This window comes from Bubalus kerabau, chromosome 6 (assembly GCF_029407905.1).
Source record: "Bubalus kerabau isolate K-KA32 ecotype Philippines breed swamp buffalo chromosome 6, PCC_UOA_SB_1v2, whole genome shotgun sequence".
NCBI classification, from domain to species: Eukaryota; Metazoa; Chordata; class Mammalia; order Artiodactyla; family Bovidae; genus Bubalus; species Bubalus kerabau.
This window is the reverse complement of record NC_073629.1, coordinates 11910043-11929058: the sequence shown is the minus strand read 5'-3', so window position 1 is coordinate 11929058 and position 19016 is coordinate 11910043. Positions and strand designations below refer to the sequence as shown.

The window sequence follows — 19016 nt, the reverse complement described above, 5'->3', positions numbered from 1 at the left end:
TGCTAGACTCCTCTGTCCATGGGATTTCCCAGGCAAAAATACTGGACTGGGTTGACAAATAATAAAGCACTATTAAAATTAAAAGTTTACTTAGTGAGACAATGGAGAAAACTTCCCAATAATCAGAAAGAAAATGAGAAAGCAGCACTTTTTCTTCCAGTTTTCCTGAAACATGATTGACATACAGCACTATATAAGTGTAAGGTATATGGCATAATAATCTGATTTACATACATCTTGAAATGATTATCACAAGTTTAATGAACTCCTATCATCTCAAATAGGTAAAATCTTAAAGAACTAGAGAAAAATATTAATAATTATATATTTTTTTCTTGTGATTAGAACTCTTAGGGTTTAATTTCTTATGTGTGCATGCTCAGTTGCTTAGTTGTGTTTGACTCTTTGTGATCCCATGGGCAGTAGCCTACCAGGCTCTGCAGTCCATGGAATTCTCCAGGCAAGAATACTGGAGTGGATTGCCATTTCCTGTTCCAGGGATCTTCTCTGACCCAGAGATCAAATATGCATCTCCTGCATCTACTGCATTGGCAGGTGGATTCTTTACCATTGCACCACTTGGAAAGCCCATTTACTTTCTTAATAACCATCATATGTAATATGCAGCAGAATTAATTATAGTTTGGGGGGTGACAGCAATTTCTAATAAAGCATTTGTCTCTGCATTTAGAGAACAATTTTAGAGAGATTTTTCATCATGAAATGTTGAAGCAGAAGGTTAACATTGTATGCTAGATTAATAGCAAGGGAACAAGTTTAGAAAATCCCTGAAATCAAATGCCATCTACCTGGGAGTTTTCCAAAATAACTTAGAAGAGAAACTGGGGTTATTGTTATTGGTCACTTTGTTTCTTCCACAAGTTTTCGAGGACTAGTATATACTAGACAGTATGTCATGTGTGGGTATGCAATTTCTTTCTCTGGTAAGTTATAATTTGTGGAATCAGAGATAAGCTTAAAATACTAATGGCAAAGCCAATACAGTTTTAATGATTGCTAAAGGTGCCCAGATAAAATAATACAGAAAAATCAAGAAGTTGTAGGAAGGATCAACGAGTACATGCCACTTTGAGAATTTAAAGAAGGTTGCACAATTAAAAGAAGAAGAATAAAATGACAATAAATACACACTTCCCAGGTGGCTCAGATGATAAAGAGTCTTCCTGCAGTGCATGAGACCCAAGTTGAATCCCTGGGTCAGGAAGATACCCTGGAGAAGGAAATGGCAACCCACTCCAGTACTCTTGCCTGGAAAATTCCATGGATGGAGGAGCCTGGTAGCTACAGTCCATGGGGTAGGAAACAGTCAGACACGACTGACCAATTTCATTTCAAATTTGCACTATTTCCAGATGTAGGGGATAGTATGTAAAAGGAAATGATTGTTCAAATTTTCTCTATGCTAAAGTTCATTTGAAGGAATATATATATTGACAGTTATGAGAGGAAAGGTATGTTTGGAAACAGTATGAAAGACAGAATATAATTACTTTAACTTTATAAATAATTGAAGGTCATTTAGTTTTGTTAATAGGATAGAATTTGCCCTATAAAAAGACAACTCTACTGCTCTTAAGAAGGTGACAGAATGGGAAGAGACAGACTCCTCGGAGTCCATTCAAAATGCTCTTGTAATAATGCAGGTTAAGAGTTAATTTCTGGAAAAATGGGGGAAAAATGTATCATAAAAGTGTTTTACACACACACACACACACACACACACACACTAAAAAACTGATCCGATGTGGAGGATGAGAATTTTTGTGTGTTTAAATATGCCCCAGAAGTATACAGCTTTGAGACTAAGCAGCTTTGGAAACTTCTTATTGAGATACAGAACTCAGATAAAGGAACAGATTTGGGTGATAGGTTGGAGAGGATAAGAATGTTTCAAATAAAAATATGTAATCTAGTACCAGCAATAAGAACTGTGTCAGAGTCATCAGGGAAAGTATCTGAGCCTTCCTGCTCAAGAATTCAGAGATGGAGCCTGGGAACAACAGTCTGTTGGGTTTCCAAGTCAGGTATATCAAGAATAAGATATATAACCAAGTGGGAAAACAGTGAATGCTGAAAAAAAAACTAATGCTAGAGTCTGTAGAGGAACCATACACTAATTCTAAAACAGCTGTAGTTGTAAGCCAAATTAATTTCAACAAATGACTGCATTGAAATGCGGTATGTTGTTAGTAATGAAAGAGAATTCTGTGTTTTAAGGACAAGCAAGAAAAAAACAAATCAATGATTACTGACTGACCTAGATGAAGAAACTATTAAAATCATGTGGGCTGTAGATCTTCATACATTGGTGGTATTCCTTGTGGAATATATGTATCAGTAATATGGATAAAATTATGACCACTTAAAATCACAATTAATGTAGATAAAAGTTTTTTTGAGGATTAGATTATCAACAAACTAAGCAGAGATTATATAAGTCTACAAGCAGGGACTATATTTCTTAGGCAGCAGGAGAATAGACTTTCTTTGAGCAAATGTCTGTCCATGTCATTTGAACACTTGTCCCCAGATTCTCTGCAAAAATCATTGGCAGAAAATTAGCAATGTGGGCACATATTAATTTAGGATACATTTCACTTAGTTTATTATAAAATGCTTTATTATTTTATCTTGGTTTCCTTTTTTCTCTCCCACACCCATTGTTTCTCTTTCATACCAGACTGGTGACTTTATGAAGGTTAAATCTCCTTGATTTCTTAGTTTCAAAGGACTCTGGACTTGATCATATTGACTTTATTCAATGAGATCAACTCTCCATGGCCAATTCCTCCTGTGTTACTGAGTTCTTCCTTCTGGGTTTCTCCAGTCTTGGGGAATTGCAACTTATCCTCTTTGTGGTCTTTCTCTGCCTCTATTTGATCATCTTGAGTGGAAACATCACCATCATCTCAGTAATCTGCTTGGATCACAGCCTTCACACACCCATGTACTTCTTTCTATGTGTCCTTTCTACCTCTGAAACTTTCTACACAATTGTCATTCTGCCCAAGATGCTTATCAATTTGCTCTCTGTGCTCAGGACAATGTCCTTTGTGAGTTGTGCTTCACAGATGTACTTCTTTCTTGGTTTTGCTGTCACCAATTGCCTGCTTCTGGGAGTGATGGGCTATGATCGCTATGCTGCCATCTGTCAGCCTTTGCATTACACCATTCTCATGAGCTGGAGAGTTTGTGGGCAACTGGCAGTGACTTGTATTGTCAGTGGTTTCCTAATATCTTTATTGGGAACAACTTTGGTCTTTAGCCTCCCTTTCTGTGGCTCCAACAAGGTCAACCATTATTTTTGTGACATTTCACCAGTCATCCGCCTTGCTTATGCTGAAACCTACATTAATGAACTGGTCATCTTCATTGGTGGGGTCTTGGTCCTTGTTGTGCCCTTGATCTTCATCTTCATCTCTTATGGATTTATCGCCTCTGCTATCCTGAAGATCTCATCAGCTGAAGGCAAACGAAAAGCATTCTCCACCTGTGCCTCCCATCTCATTGTGGTCGTTGTCCACTATGGCTGTGCTTCCTTTGTCTACCTGCGACCCTCAGCCAAATATACATCAGGAAAAGACAGGCTGGTGACAGTGACCTATACCATCATCACCCCACTGTTGAACCCTGTGGTATACAGCCTCAGGAACAAAGATGTACAGCTGGCTATTAGGAAAATGATTGAGAAGGCTAGGTTAAGATTTTATAATTATGTTAAGACTTTATAATTAATTTCTTTTTCAATAGCACACACACATTTGGGTCAAATGTATCACTAATGTTTAAATCATGAAGGTTTCTAGTCTATAATTCTGTGGGCTTGGGTAAGTTTTTTGACATTGTGAGGCTGTAGTGTTCTTTTGTAAAACAGACTTAGTAGTATGTTCATCCGGAGAAGGCAATGGCACCCCACTCCAGTACTCTTGCCTGGAAAATCCCATGGACAGAGGAGCCTGGAGGGCTGCAGTCCATGGGGTCGCTGAGGGTCGGACACGACTGAGCGACTTCACTTTCACTTTTCACTTTCATGCATTGGAGAAGGAAATAGTAACCCACTCTGGTGTTCTTGCCTTCAGAATCCCAGGGACTGGGGAGCCTGGTGGGCTGCCATCTATGGGGTCGCACAGAGTCAGACACGACTGAAGTGACTCAGCAGCAGCAGCAGCAGTATGTTCATCTCAAGGCTTTTTGCCAAATTAAGGGCAAAAGTTTCCTCATCAAGGCAACTGTCACTAAAAGACAACTCTCCTACTCCTACTCTTCCTCCAGAGATAGTTCTCAAAAGGATCTTAACAGCCATTATCTCTTACCCTATGTTTGGCTTGCTAGCCACAAATCTCTGATTGTCCCCTTTGTCTAAGATTATGCCCAGCTGAAAATGAGTTGCTGCAGCCTGAATATAGTGTGGATATAGGAGGAACACATGATGGAGGGAAAACTTACTGTAATTAGTAATTAGAAAACTATTTAGGTCACAACTTTAAGAAAACTATGGTTGTTCTCCAAATCTAAACTTTGTATATAGAATATAGGGATAATATAATTTTCCTTTTATACTTTGCACAGTTTCTGTTTGTATCTAATGGATAAGCATAAGTAAAATGCAAAGCTGGATAGAACTTAAGACTCTTAAGACTTAAGGGTCAGTCTAAGACTTTAAGTCTTAAGACTCATAAGACTTAAAGTCAATTTAAGACTTTACACATCTCTGCATGACCTTCTATTTCCTTCAGATTCTCCAAAAATTATATTTCTAGGTGTCTTTTCTGACCAGCCATTTGAATTACTCCTTATATAACATAGGGAATGTGCTACATCAAAAATACATCTGCATGTGAAACAACTCCCTCAGTACACTTTCTAAAAGTTGGCAGAAGACCCCAGACTTACAAAAAGGCAAACTAATCTCCACAGAATGAAGTAGGGCAAAATATATAGGAAAATAAAGAGACAAAGGATTTGGAACAAGCACCTGTGCCTCAGAGGGGGCTCCATGAAGGAGGAAAGTTTCCTCACACCTGGAAACCCTCGCATGGGTGGGGAAAAAGGAAGCTCTGGAACCTCTGAGGAGAATACAGCAACAGGTGCTCAGAAGGCAAAATGGAGATAATTCATCACAGGGATTGTTGTTGACCAGCACTTTCCAGCTGAGATGCTGTTTGCAAGCCTGTCATGGCAAACAGGGACTGGGTGCTGAGGCTCGGGGCTTCAAAGGTTGGACTTCAGGGAGAGGACTGGGGTTGACCACCATGAAGATTTTCTGAGGGGGCTAATTTAACACAGCTGAAGGAGTCCAGAGAAAAGTCTGAGCCTGCCAGAGAGGCAAGAGATCATTGTCACAGGGACCCTGTACCTTCACATACTCACAGATCACAGGACCCTGCCTTTGCAAGTGCCGTAGGTGGGATGAGCCATGGTGTGGACTGCAACCTCAGAGGTAGACTGCCAAAGATATCATGAGTGCCAGAGGTGGGACTACCTGTGATTGCAGTTTGAGATACCAAAGGGGCAAATTCAGGTCAACTGATCACTGCCAAAGCCAGGGCAAGTTCCAGAGATGGGGGAAAAAATGACTCTGTGGTTCCAACGCCAGAAGTAGCAGCTGCCACCAAGCCATTAGCAGGCACAGGTCATTCCCCACACATTCCTGGGAGCCTATGCAGCTTGGCTCTGTTGAGGAAGACACAACCTGGGGCCAACTTCCCTGGGGGAGCACACAAACCAGTTTGAACTGTAGCAACTTCCCACAGGCCTTGGCTGCAGCAGGCACCACATGCACATCCCAACTGTGTCTAATGTATCCCTTCCTCTCCCCAGGCTGAAAGAGCAAATAAGCCCTCATAAGCTGTCACTTTCACCTTTCTTGTCTGGGTAGGGAGCAGACATTGGAGGGAGGCCTACAAGCAGAGGGAGGGTGAAAAATCAAAGCTGGTCACACAGCCCCTGTGTGAAAAGGGTAAATTGCTCTAAAGGTACAGAAAATTTACCCCTCAATTAGCCTGACACTGTGGACTTTGGGAACAACTGTGGACTTTGGAAGCAAGTACAAGCTGGAGTAAGGCCAGATATGAGTCTCAGCTGACCTCACAACATCCACAGCAGGTCCAGAAACCTTCCTAGAAATACTAGAGGACTTCCTGAGTAGGCAGATTGGCTCATGCTCAATGTATGGTTAGGAAAATGGAGGACACAGAAGAATACTCTTCTCACTACCACTTTATCTCTATATATATTTTATGTTTTTTTGGTTTTGTTTTTCATATTGTTCTATTGTTATTTTTTTATTATTCCATTCATTTTTACTTTTAACTTACTTTTTCCTTTATTAAAAACTTTTATTTTTACAAAAATTTATTTTATCTTTTCCCTCCTTTTTTTATAGTACTCTTTAGTTATATTGCATTTTCCCATGTTTTCGATTTTGTATTTTTGCTAGACTAGTTTTTAGTATTCACTTTCACTTATAGGTTTGATTATTGGCTTGATTGCTGTCTTCTTCTCTGGTTTCTGTTTTTATTCTTTTTCCTCTCTTATTTCAATTTTGTGATTATATGAGTCTCTTTGGCTGTTCTTTTCTGATGAGTGTTGCTTTCACCATTTGCTTTGGGGTTTTATCTGTCTGTTCCTTTTGATTTTGTTTGTTTACATGACTTTTTTTTTCCTTTTTTTCCCCCCTCCTATATATCTTTCTCTTTATCTTCTGTGCTGGGTGGCTTGTGGAGTCAAACTGCTAGAGTAAGGGGTTGGCCCTGAACCTCTGAGGTGGAAGACTGAGTCCAGGACATTGGGCTGCTGTAGAGCCCCCAACACCATGGAACATTAATTGACAAGAACTCTTCCAAAGGTCTCCATCTCAACACTAAGACCAGGCCCCATCCAAAGGTTAGCAAGCTCCAATGCTGGACCCCTCATGCCAACCCATCTGTAAAATAGGAACACCATCCTTCCCATTAGTAGAAAGCCTGTCCAAAACCATACAAAATCCACAGACATCCCAAAACAAACCACTGGATGCAGCTCTACTCTTCAGAGAGACAAAATTCAACTCCACCCACCAGAACACAGACACCAGTCCTTCCAACCTGAAAACGTTCAAAAGGTACTGGTCCAACCCCACCCACAAGAGGCAGACACCATGATTAATAGGAACTATGGCCTTCCAGCCTGCAGATAGAGGGCCCCAAATACAGTAACTTAAGCAAAATGAAAAGACAGAAATAAGCATCACATGAAAGAATATAGTAAAAGTCCACAAGACCAAATAAATGAAGAAGACAGGGACAGTTTACTCTAAGAAAGAACTCAGAGTAATGATAGTAAAGATGATCCAAAATCTTGGAAATGAAATTAAGGTACAGATAAATAGAATGGAGGCAAGGATTAAAAAGATACAAAAAATGTTTAACAAGGACCTAGAAAAAAGAAAGAATAGACAATCAGAGATGACTAATACAATAACTGAGATAAAAATAGGCTGCTGCTGCTGCTGCTAAGTCGCTTCAGTCTTGTCCGACTCTGTGCAACCCCATAGAAGCAGCCCACCAGGCTCCACCATCCTTGGGATTCTGCAGGCAAGAACAACAGAGTGGGTTGCCATTTCCTTCTCCAATGCATGAAAGTGAAAAGTGAAAGCGAAGACGCTCAGTCGTGTCCGACTCTTAGCGACCCCATGAACTGCAGCTTACCAGGCTCCTCTGTCCATAGCAGAATAACTGAGAAAGAAGAATGGATAACTGAGCTACAAGATAGAATGGTGGAAATGACTGAAACAGAGAAGAATAAAGAAAAAAAGAATGAAAAGAAATTAGAACGTTCTCAGAGATCTCTGAAAATTTCTCTGCACAGAGGAGCAGGTGGGTTATACTCCATGGGACCACAAAGAGGCACAATGGAGCAACTAACACTGGAACAACGTTAAGTACTCCAACATTCAAATTATAGTGGTCTCAGAAGAAGAAAAGGAAAAGAAAGGGTATGAAAAATTATTTGAGGAGATTATAGCTGAAAATTTTTCTAACATAGGAAAGGAAATAGCTACTCAGCTCCAGGAAGCCCAAGAATCTCATACAGGATAAATCCAAGGGGAAACATGCCAAGACATGTATTAACCAAACTAACAAAAATTAAAACCAAAGGAAAAATGTTGAAATCTGCAAGGGAAAAACAACGAATAACATATAAGGAGATTCCCATAAAGCTAACAGCTGGTCTTTCCACAGAAACTGCAGTCCAGAAAGGAGTAGAAGGATATATTTAAAGTGATGAAAGAAAAAATCTACAACCAAGATTCCTCTATTCATCAGGGATATCTTACAGATTCAAGGGAGAAATCAAAAGCTTTACAAATAAGTAAAAGCTAAGAGAATTTAGCACCACAAACCCAACACTACAACACAGGCAAAAGTAACTTCTCTAGATAGGAAACACAAGAGAAAAAAAAGACCTGCAAAAACAAAGCCAAAACGATAAAGTAAATGGTAACAGGATTGTATATACCAATCAATTCAGTTCAGTTCAGTCGTTCAGTTGTGTCCAGCTCTTTGCAACTCCATGGACTGCAGCATGCCAGGCCTCCCTGTCCATCACCAACTCCCAGAGCTAACTCAAACTCATGTCCATTAGTCAGTGATGCCATCCAACCATCTTATCCTCTGTTGTCCCCTTCTCCTCCCGCCTTCAATCTTTCCCAGCATCAGGGTCTTTTCAAATGAGTCAGCTCTACTCATCAGGTGGCCAAAGTACTGGAGTTTCAGCTTTAGCATCAGTCTTTCCAATGAACACCCAGGACTGATCTCCTTTAGGATAAACTGGTTGGATCTCCATGCAGTCCAAGGGACTCTCAAGAGTCTTCTCCAACACCACAGTTCAAAAGCATCAATTCTTCTGTGCTCAGTTTTATTTAGAGTCCAACTCTCACATCCATACATAACTACTGGAAAAACCATAGCCTTGCCTAGAGGGACAATTGTTGGCAAAGTAATGTCTCTGCTTTTAATATGCTCTCTAGGTTGGTCATAACTTTCCTTCCAGGGAGTAAGCATCTTTTTATTTCATGGCTGCAGTCATCATCTGCAGTGAAATTGGAGCTCAAAAAAAAAAAAAAAAAAAAGTCTGCCACTGTTTGCACTGTTTCTCCATCTATTTGCCATGAAGTGATGGGACTGAATGCCATGATCGTAGTTTTCTGAATGTTGAGCTTTAAGCCAACATTTTCATTCTTCTCTTTCACTTTCATCAAGAGGCTCTTTAGTTCTTCACTTTCTGCCACTAAGGGTGGTGTCATCTGCATATCTGAGGTTATTGATATTTCTCCGAGCAATCTTGATTCCAGCTTGTGCTTCCTCCAGCCCAGAATTTCTCATGATGTACTCTGCATATAATCAGGGCAACAATATACAGCTTTGATGTACTCCTTTCCTATTTGAAACCAGTCTGTTGTTCCATGTCCAGTTCTAATTGATGCTTCCTGACCTGCATACAGATTTCTCAAGAGGCAGGTCAGGTGGTCTGGTAGTCCCATCTCTTTCAGAATTTTCCACAGTTTATTGTGATCCACACAGTCAAAGGCTTTGGCATAGTCAATAAAGCAGAAATAGATGTTTTTCTGGAACTCTCTTGCTTTTTCCATGATCCAGCGGATGTTGGCAATTTGATTTCTGGTTCCTCTGCCTCTTCTAAATCCAGCTTGAACATCTGGAAGTTTATGGTTTACGTATTGCTGAAGCCTGGCTTGGAGAATTTTGAGCATTAATTTGCTAACATGTGAGATGAGTGAAATTGTGTAGTAGTTTGAAAATTCTTTGGAATTGCCTTTCTTAGGGATTGGAATGAAAATTGACCTTTTCCAGTCCTGTGGCCACTGCTGAGTTTTCCAAATTTGCTGACATATTGAGTGCAGCACTTTCGCTGCATCATCTTTTAGAATTTGAAATGGCTCAACTGAAATTTCATCACCTCCACTAGCTTTGTTCATAGTGATGCTTCCTAAGGCCCACTTGACATTGCATTCCAGAATGTCTGGCTCTAGGTGAGTGATCACATCATTATGATTATCTAGGTCATGAAAATCTTTTTTGTACAGTTCTTCTGTATATTCTTGCCACTTCCTCTTAATATCTTCTGCTTCTGTAGGTCCATACCATTTCTGTCCTTTATTGAGCCCATCTTTGCATGAATGTTCCCTTGGTATCTCTGATTTTCTTTTCTTTTTTTTTTTTCTCTTCTCCCTCTTTTCCTTTATCTTTCTCTTCCTGTCTTCCCCTCCTTCCCTCTCTATTTTTCAAACTCCAAAGAAGGTAGAACATAAGGAAGAAGAGTATGAGCATTCCAAGTTTTCCACTTCTATTTTAAACAGAAAAGGACAGAACTACCCTCACTATCCTACCAAGGGTTTTTCTTTCTTTTTTTTTTTTTAATTTTATTTTATTTTTAAACTTTACATAATGATTTTCTTGAAGAGAACCTTAGTCCTCCCCATTCTATTGTTTTTCTCTATTTCCTTGCACTGATCACTGAGGAAGGCTTTCTTATCTCTCCTTGCCATTCTTTGTAACTCTGAATTCAAATGAGTATATCTTTCCTTTTCTCCTTTGGTTTTGGCTTCCCTTCTTTCACAGCTATTTGTAAGGCCTCTCAGACAACCGTTTTCCGTTTTTGCATTTCTTTTTCTTGAGGATGGTCTTGCTCCCTGTCTCCTGTAAAATGTCATGATCTCCGTCCGTAGTTCATTAGGCACTCTATCAGATATAGTCCCTTAAATCTATTTCTCACTTCCACTGTATAATCATTAGAGATTTTATTTAGGTCATACCTGAAGGGTCTAATGGTTTTCCCTACTTTCTTAAATTTAAGTCTGAATTTGGCAATAAGGAGTTCATGATCTGAGCCAGAGTTAGCTCCCAGTCTTGTTTTTGCTGACTGTATAGAGCTTCTCCATATCTGGCTGCAAAGAATATAATCAATCTGATTTCAGTGTTGATCATCTGGTGATATCCATGTGTAAAGTCTTCTCTTGTGTTGTTGGAAGAGGGTGTTTGCTATGACCAGTGCATTCTCTTGGCAGAATTCTATTAGCCTCTGCCTTGTTTCATTCTATACTCCAAGGCCAAATTTGCCTGTTACTCCAGGTGTTTCCTGACTTCCTACTTTTGCATTCCAGTCCCCTATAATGAAAAGGAGATCTTTTTTTGTGTGTTAAATCTAGAAAGCCTTGTAGGTCTTCATCAGGAAGCTTTCATAACCCTCTTATCCTTCTTGATCAGAGGGCAGACAGACTGAAAACTATCATCATAGAAAACTAACCAATCTAATCACATGTACATATCAATAATTTACCTTAAATTTAAATAGACTAAATGATCCAGCCAAAAGACACAGATTAGCTGAATGAATACAAAAACAAGACCCTTATATATGCTGTGTACATGAGACCCACTTTGAACCGAGGGACAAACACAAACTGAAAGGGAGGGGCTGAATAAAGGTATTCCATGCAAACAGAAATCAAAAAAACAAAAAAAAAAGTGGGAGTAGCAATACTCATATCAGATAAAATAGACTTTTGAAAAAGACCATTACAAGAGACAAGGAAGGACACTACATAATAATCAAGGGATCAATCCAAGAGGAAGATATAGCAATTATAATTATATATGCCCCCAAAACAGGAGCACCTCAACACATAAAGCAAATGCTAACAACTATTAAAGGGGAAATTGACAATAACATGATAATAGTGGGGGAGTTTAACATCCCACCATACCAATGGATAGATAATCCAGACAGAAATTTAAAAAGGAAAAACAAGCTTTAAATGATAATTTGGACCAGATGCACTTAATTGATATCTATAGATGTTTTCCCTATTCCCTGGAGGTTCAGACAGTGAAGGCTCTTCCTGCAGTGCAGAATACCTGGGTTCGGAAATCATAAAGCAGAAATAAATGAAAAAAGAAATAAAAGTGAAGGATACAATAGCAAGGATTAATAAAACTAAAAGCCGGTTCTTTAAGAGGATAAACAAAATTGACAGACCATTAGCCAGACTCATCAAGAAAAAAAATAAGATTCAAGTCAATAAAATTAGAAATAAAAAAGGAAAAGTTTCAGCAGACAATACAGAAATACAAATGATTAAAAAAGACTACTATGAGCAACTATATGCCAATAAAATGAATAACTTGGAAGAAATGGACAAATTCTTAGAAAAATGTAATATTCCAAGACTGATCCAGGATGAAACTGAAAATATGAACAGACCATCACAAGCACTGAAATTGAAACTGTGATCAAAATCTTCCAACAGAAATGTTCAAGGCCAGATGGCTACATAGGCGATTCTACCAAACATTCTGAGAAGAACTAAAACAGATATGGTTCAAACTCTCCAGAAAATTTGCAGAGGGAGAAAAACATCAAAATCCATTCTATGAGGCCACCATTACCCTGATAGCAAAACTGGAGAAGGATACCACCAAAAAAAAAAAAAAAAAAAAGAAAGAAAAGAAAGAAAATTACAAGCTAATATCATTGATCAACATAGATGCAAAAATGCTCAACAGAATTCTTGCAAACAATCCAACATACAATAAAAGGATCATATATCATGATCAAATGGACTTTATCTTAGGGATGTGAAGATTCTTCAATATATAAATCAAAAAATGTGATACTTCATATTAATAAATTGAGAGATAAAAGCCATATGATTATCTAAAGAGATGCAGAGAAAGTTTTTGACAAATTTTGAAACCTATTTATGATAAAAACTCCCCAGAAAGTGGGCATAGAGAGAATATACATCAATATGGTAAAAGTCATGTATGACAAACCCACAGCACACACTATTCTCAGCAGTGAAAAACTTTAAAGCATTTCCTCTAATATCAGGAATAATATAAGGGTACACAATCCCATTACTATTATTCAACATATTTTTGAAAGTCCTGTGAACATCAACAGATGGTCAATACTGAAATCAGGTTGATCATATTCATTGCAGCCGAAGATAGACAAACTCTATAGAGCCAGCAAAAACAAAACCAGGAGCTGACTGTGTCTCAGATCATAAATATCTTATTGCAAAATTCAGACTTAAATTGAAGAAAGTAGGGAAAACCACTAGACCATTCAGATATGACCTAAATCAAATCCCTTAAGATTATACAGTGACAGAGACAAGTAGATTCAAGGGATTAGATCTGATAGAGTGCCTGAAGAACTATGGACAGAAGTTCGTGACATTGTACAGGAGATGGTGACCAATGCCATCCCAAACAAAAAGAAATGCAAAAAAAGCAAAATGGCTGTCTGAGGAGGCCTTACAAATAGCTGAGAAAAGAAGAGCAGTGAAGGCAAAGGAGAAAAGGAAAGATAAAAGTATCTGAAATCAGAGTTCCAAAGAATAGCAAGGAGAGACATGAAAGCCTTCCTCAGTGATCAATGCAAAGAAATAGAGGGAAACAATAGAATGGGAAAGGTTAGAGATCTCGTCAAGAAAATTAGAGATATCAAGGGAATATTTCATGCAGAGATGGGCTCGATAAAGGACAGAAATGGTATGGACCTAACAGAAGCAGAAGATATTAAGAGGAGGTGGCAAGAATACACAGAAGAACAATACAAGAAACATCTTAATAACCCAGATAACCATGATGGTGTGATTAATCACCAAGAGCCAGACACTTAGAGTGCAAAGTCAAGTGGGCCTTAGGAAGATCACTATGAACAAAACTGGTGAAGGTGATAGAATTCCAGCTTAGCAATTTCTTAAAAGATGATGCTGTGAAAAAGTCTGCACTCAATATGCCAACTAATTTGGAAAACAGCAATGGCCACAGGACTGGAAAAAGTCAATTTACATTCCAATCCCAAAGAAAGGCAATGCCAAAGAATGTTCAAACTAACATACAGTTGCACTCATCTCACATGTTAGCAAAGTAATGCTTAAAATTCTTCAAGTCAGGCTTCAACAGTACATGAAATGTGAACTTTCAGATGTTCAAACTGTTTTTCAAAAAGGCAGAGGAACCAGAGATCAAATTGCCAACATCCATTGTATCATCGAAATAGCAAGAGAATTCCAGAAAACATCTGCTTTATTGACTATGCTAAAGCCTTTGACTGTATGGGTCACAACACACTGAAATTTCTTAAAGAGATAGAAATACCAGGCCACCTTATCTGCCTCCTGAGAACTTTGTATGCAGGTCAAGAAGCAACAGTTAGAACTGGACATGGAACAATAGACTGGTTCCAAATCAGGAAAAGAGTACATCAAGGCTGTATATTGTCACTCTGCTTATTGAACTTATATGCAGAGTATATTATGTGAAATGCCAGGCTGGATGAAGCACAAGCTGGAATCTAGATTGCCAGGAGAAATATCAATAATCTCAGATATGCAGATGACACCACTCTTATGGCAGAAAGCAAAGAAGAACTAAAGAGCCTCTTGATGAAAGTGAAAGAAGAGAGTGAAAATGTTGGCTTAAAGCTCAGCTTCAGAAAACTAAGATCATGGCATCTGGTCCCATCACTTCGTGGCAAATAGATGGGGAAACAATGGAAACAGTGAGAGACTTTATTTCTGGGGGCTCCAAAATCACTACAGATGGTGACTGCAGCTATGAAATTAAAAGATGCTTGCTCCTTGAAAGAAAAGCTACGACAAATCTAGACAGCATCTAGGTTAAAAGCAGAAACATTACTTTGCTGACAAAGGTCCATCTAGACAAAGCTATGGTTTTTCCAGAAGTCATGTATGGATGTGAGAGTTGGACTACAAAGCTGAGCACCAAAGAATTGATGCTTTTGAGCTGTGGTGTTGGAGAAGACTCTTGAAAGTCCCTTGGACTGCAAAGTGATCCAACCCCTCAATCCTAGGGGAAATCAGTCCTAACTATTCATTGGAAGAACTGACGCTGAAGTTGAAACTCCAATATTTTGGCTACCTGATGCGAAGAACTGACTCATTAGAGAAGACCCCGATGCTGGACAAGATTGAGGGTCACAGGAGAAGGGGACGACATATGGTGAGATGGTTGGATGGCATCACCGATTCGATGGACATAAGTTTGAGCAAGCTCCGGGAGTTGGTGATGGACAGGAAAACCTGGAGTGTTGCAGTGCATGGGTCTCATAGAGTTGGACACGACTGAGCAACTGAACTGACCTAAACTGAATAGATATGCAGATGACACCATGCCTATGGCAGAAAGTAAACAGAAGCTAAGGACCCTCTTGATAAAAGTGAAAGAGGAGAGTGAAAAAAAAAAAAGGCTTAAAATTCAACATTCAAAAAGCTAAGATCATGGCATCCAGTTCCATAACTTCATGCCAAATAGATGGGGAAACAGAGGAAACAGTAACAGATTTTATTTTCTTTGGCTCAAAAATCACTGCAGATGGTGACTGCACAATGAAATTAAAAGATACTTGCTCATTGGAAGTCAAGTTATGACAAACCTGGACAGCATATTAAGAAGCAGAGACAGTACTTTGTCAACAATGGTCCATCTCATCAGAGATATGGTTTTTCCAGTAGTCATGTATGGATGTGAGAGCTGGACCATAAGGAAAGCTGAAAACTGAAGAATTGATGCTTTAGAACTGCGATATTGGAGAAGACTCTTGAGAGTCACTTGGACAGCAAGGAGATAAAAGCAGTCAATCTTAAAAGAAATCAGTCCAATATTCATTGGAAAGACTGATGCTGAAGCTGATACTCCAATATTTTGGCCACCTGATGTGAAGAACTGACTCATTGGAAAAGACTCCTATGCTGGGAAAAACTGAAGACAGGAGGAGTAAGGGATGACAGTGGATGAGATTGTTAGATGGCATCACCAACTTGATGGACATGAGTTTGAGCAAACTCCGGGAATTGGTGATGGACAGGGAATCCTGGTGTGCTGCAGTTCATGGGGTCTCAAAGAGTTGGACACGACTGAGTGACTGAACTGAACTGAGGCATAGTAATCAGAGGAGAAAAAGAAATAAAAGTAATCCAGATGGGGGAAAAAAAAAAGAGTTAAAACCCTCACTGTTTTCTGATGACATGATTCGCTACATAGAAAACCCTAAAGATGCCACCAGAAAGTTACTAGCACTAATCAATGAATATAAGAAAGTCAGAATAAATTAATACACAGAAATCCCTTACACTCCTATACACTAATAATAAAAAATGAAAAAGAGAAATTAAGGAAACAATCCCATTCCATACAACAAAAAGAAAAAATATGTCGGAATAAACCTACCCAAAGAGACAAAAGATATGTATGCATAAAACTATAAAACACTGATGAAAGAGATCAAAGCAGACACAAACAGGAAAGATATATCATGTTCTTGGACTGGAAAAATAAATACTGTGAAAATGACTATTTCTCCCAAAGCAATCTACAGATTCAATGCAATCCTTATCAAACTGCCAATGGTATTTTTCACAGAACTAGATAAAAAAAAAAAATTCAAAATTGTATAGAAACAAAAAAGAACCCAAATAGGCAAATCAATCTTGAGAGAGAAAAATGGAACTGAAAGAATCAACCTTCCTGATTTCAGACTATACTGCAAAGCTACAGTAATCAAGATAGTATGGTACTGTTAAAAACAACAACAAAAAATGCAGATTAATAGAATAAGATAAAAAGCCCAGAGATAAAAACACACACCTAGGCATGCCTTATCTTTGACAAAGGAAATACAATGGAGAAAAGACAGACTAATCAATAAATGGTGCTAGGTAAACTGGACAGCTACACAGGAAAAGAATGAAACTAGAACACTTCCTAAAACTGTACACGAAGCTAAACAAAAAATGGATTAAATACTTCAATGTAAGTCCTGAAACTATATAGAGTTCCTAGAAGAAAACTTAGGCAGTACCCTCTCTGACATAAATCACAGCAAGATCCTCTTTGACCCACCTCCTTGAGTTATATAAATAAAAATAAACAAATGGGGGCTAGTTAAATTTAAAAGCTTTTGCACAGCAAGTCAGTGATTCAGTTCAGTCATTCAGTCATGTCTGACTCTTTGCGACCCCATGAATCGCAGCATGCCAGGCCTCCCTGTCCATCACAAACTCCTGGAGTTTACTCAAACTCATGTCCATCGAGTCGGTGATGCCATCCAGCCATCTCATCCTCTGTTGTCCCCTTCTCCTCCTGCCCCCAATCCCTCCCAGCATCAGGGACTTTTCCAATGAGTCAACTCTTCGCATGAGGTGGCCAAAGTACTGGAGTTTCAGCTTTAGCATCAGTCCTTCCAATGAACACCCAGGGCTGATCTCCTTTAGCATGGACTGGTTGGATCTCCTTGCAGTCCAAGGGACTCTCACGAGTCTTCTCCAACAGTTCAAAAGCATCAGTTCTTCAGCACTCAGCTTTCTTCACAGTCCAACTCTCACATCCATACATGACCACTGGAAAAACCATAGCCTTGACTAGACGGGCCTTTATTGGCAAAGTAATGTCTTTGCTTTTGAATATGCTGTCTAGGTTGGTCATAACTTTCCTTCCAAGGAGCAAGCGTCTTTTAATTTCATGACTGCAATCACCATCTGCAGTGATTTTGGAGACCCCAAAAATAAAGTCTGACACTGTTTCCAGTGTTTCCCCATCTATTTTCCATGAAGTGATGGGACCACATGCCATGATCTTCATTTTCTGAATGTTGACCTTTAAGCCAACATTTTCACTCTCGTCTTTCACTTTCATCAACAGGCTTTTTAGTTCCTCTTCACTGTCTGCCATAAGGGTAGTGCCATTTGCATATCTGAGGTTATTGATATTTCTCCTGGCAATCTTGATTCCAGCTTGTGCTTTTTCCAGCCCAGCGTTTCTCATGATGTACTCTGCATATAAGTTAAATAAGCAGGGTAACAATATACAGCCTTGACGTACTCCTTTTCCTATTTGGAACCAGTCTGTTGTTCCATGTCCAGTTCTAACTGTTGCTTCCTGACCTGCATATAGGTTTCTCAAGAGGCAGGTCAGGTGGTCTGGTGTTCCCATCTCTTTCAGAATTTTCCACAGTTTATTGTGATCCACACAGTCAAAGGCTTTGGCATAGTCAATAAAGCAGAATAGATATTTTTCTGGAACTCTCTTGCTTTTTTCCATGATCCAGCAGATGTTGGCAATTTAATCTCTGGTTCTTCTGCCTTTTCTAAATCCAGCTTGAACAACTGGAAGTTCACGGTTCACATATTGCTGAAGCCTGGCTTGGAGAATTTTGAGCATTACTTTACTCACGTGTAAGATAGTGCAATTGTGCAGTAGTTTGAGCATTCTTTGGAATTGCCTTTCTCTGAGATTGGAATGAACTAACCTTTTCCAGTCCTGTGGCCACTGCTGGGTTTTCCAAATTTGCTAGCATATTGTGTTCAGCACTTCCACAGAATCATCTTTCAGGATTTAAGAAAGCTCAACTGGAATTCCATCACCTCCACCAGCTTTGTTCGTAGTGATGTTTTCTAAGGCCTGCTTGACTTCACATTCCAGGATCTCTGGCTCTAGGTGAGTGATCACACCATCGTGATTATCTGAGTCGTGAAGATCTTCTTTGTATAGTTCTTCTGTGTATTCTTGCCGCCTCTTCTTAATGTCTTCTGCTTCTGTTAGGTCCATACCATTTCTGTCCTTTATCGAGCCCATCTTTGCATTAAATATTCCCTTGGTATCTCTAATTTTCTTGTAGGAGACTATAAACAGGGTGAAAAGACAACCCTCAGAATGAAAGAAAATAATTGCAAACAAAGCAACTGGCAAAGGATTAGTCTCCAAAATATATAAGTAGTTGATACAGCTTAATATCAGAAAACAAACAGTTCAATCAAAAAATGGACAGAAGACTTAAAAGGACACTTTCCCAAAGAATTCATACATCTTGACAATAAACAAGAGATTCCCAAAACGACTCATTATTAGAGAAATACAAATCAAAACTACAATGAGGTATCGCCTCACACTGGTCAGAATGGTCAT

The 19016-nt window shown here is 39.0% G+C and overlaps 1 protein-coding gene across 1 annotated transcript; it reads left to right on the top strand.

Annotated features, from left to right (window-relative positions):
- The first annotated feature begins 2675 nt into the window (after positions 1-2675).
- LOC129655968 (olfactory receptor 10R2-like) lies at positions 2676-3752 on the top strand. Its single transcript, XM_055586766.1, has one exon. It carries the CDS (start codon positions 2799-2801, stop codon positions 3750-3752), a length of 954 nt encoding a protein of 317 aa, XP_055442741.1. The 5' UTR covers positions 2676-2798.
- Positions 3753-19016: the final 15264 nt, after the last annotated feature.

Bases quoted from the DNA above. Each gene is read 5' to 3' on its own strand.
- LOC129655968 (XM_055586766.1), top strand. From the start codon at position 2,799: ATGGCCAATTCCTCCTGTGTTACTGAGTTCTTCCTTCTGGGTTTCTCC.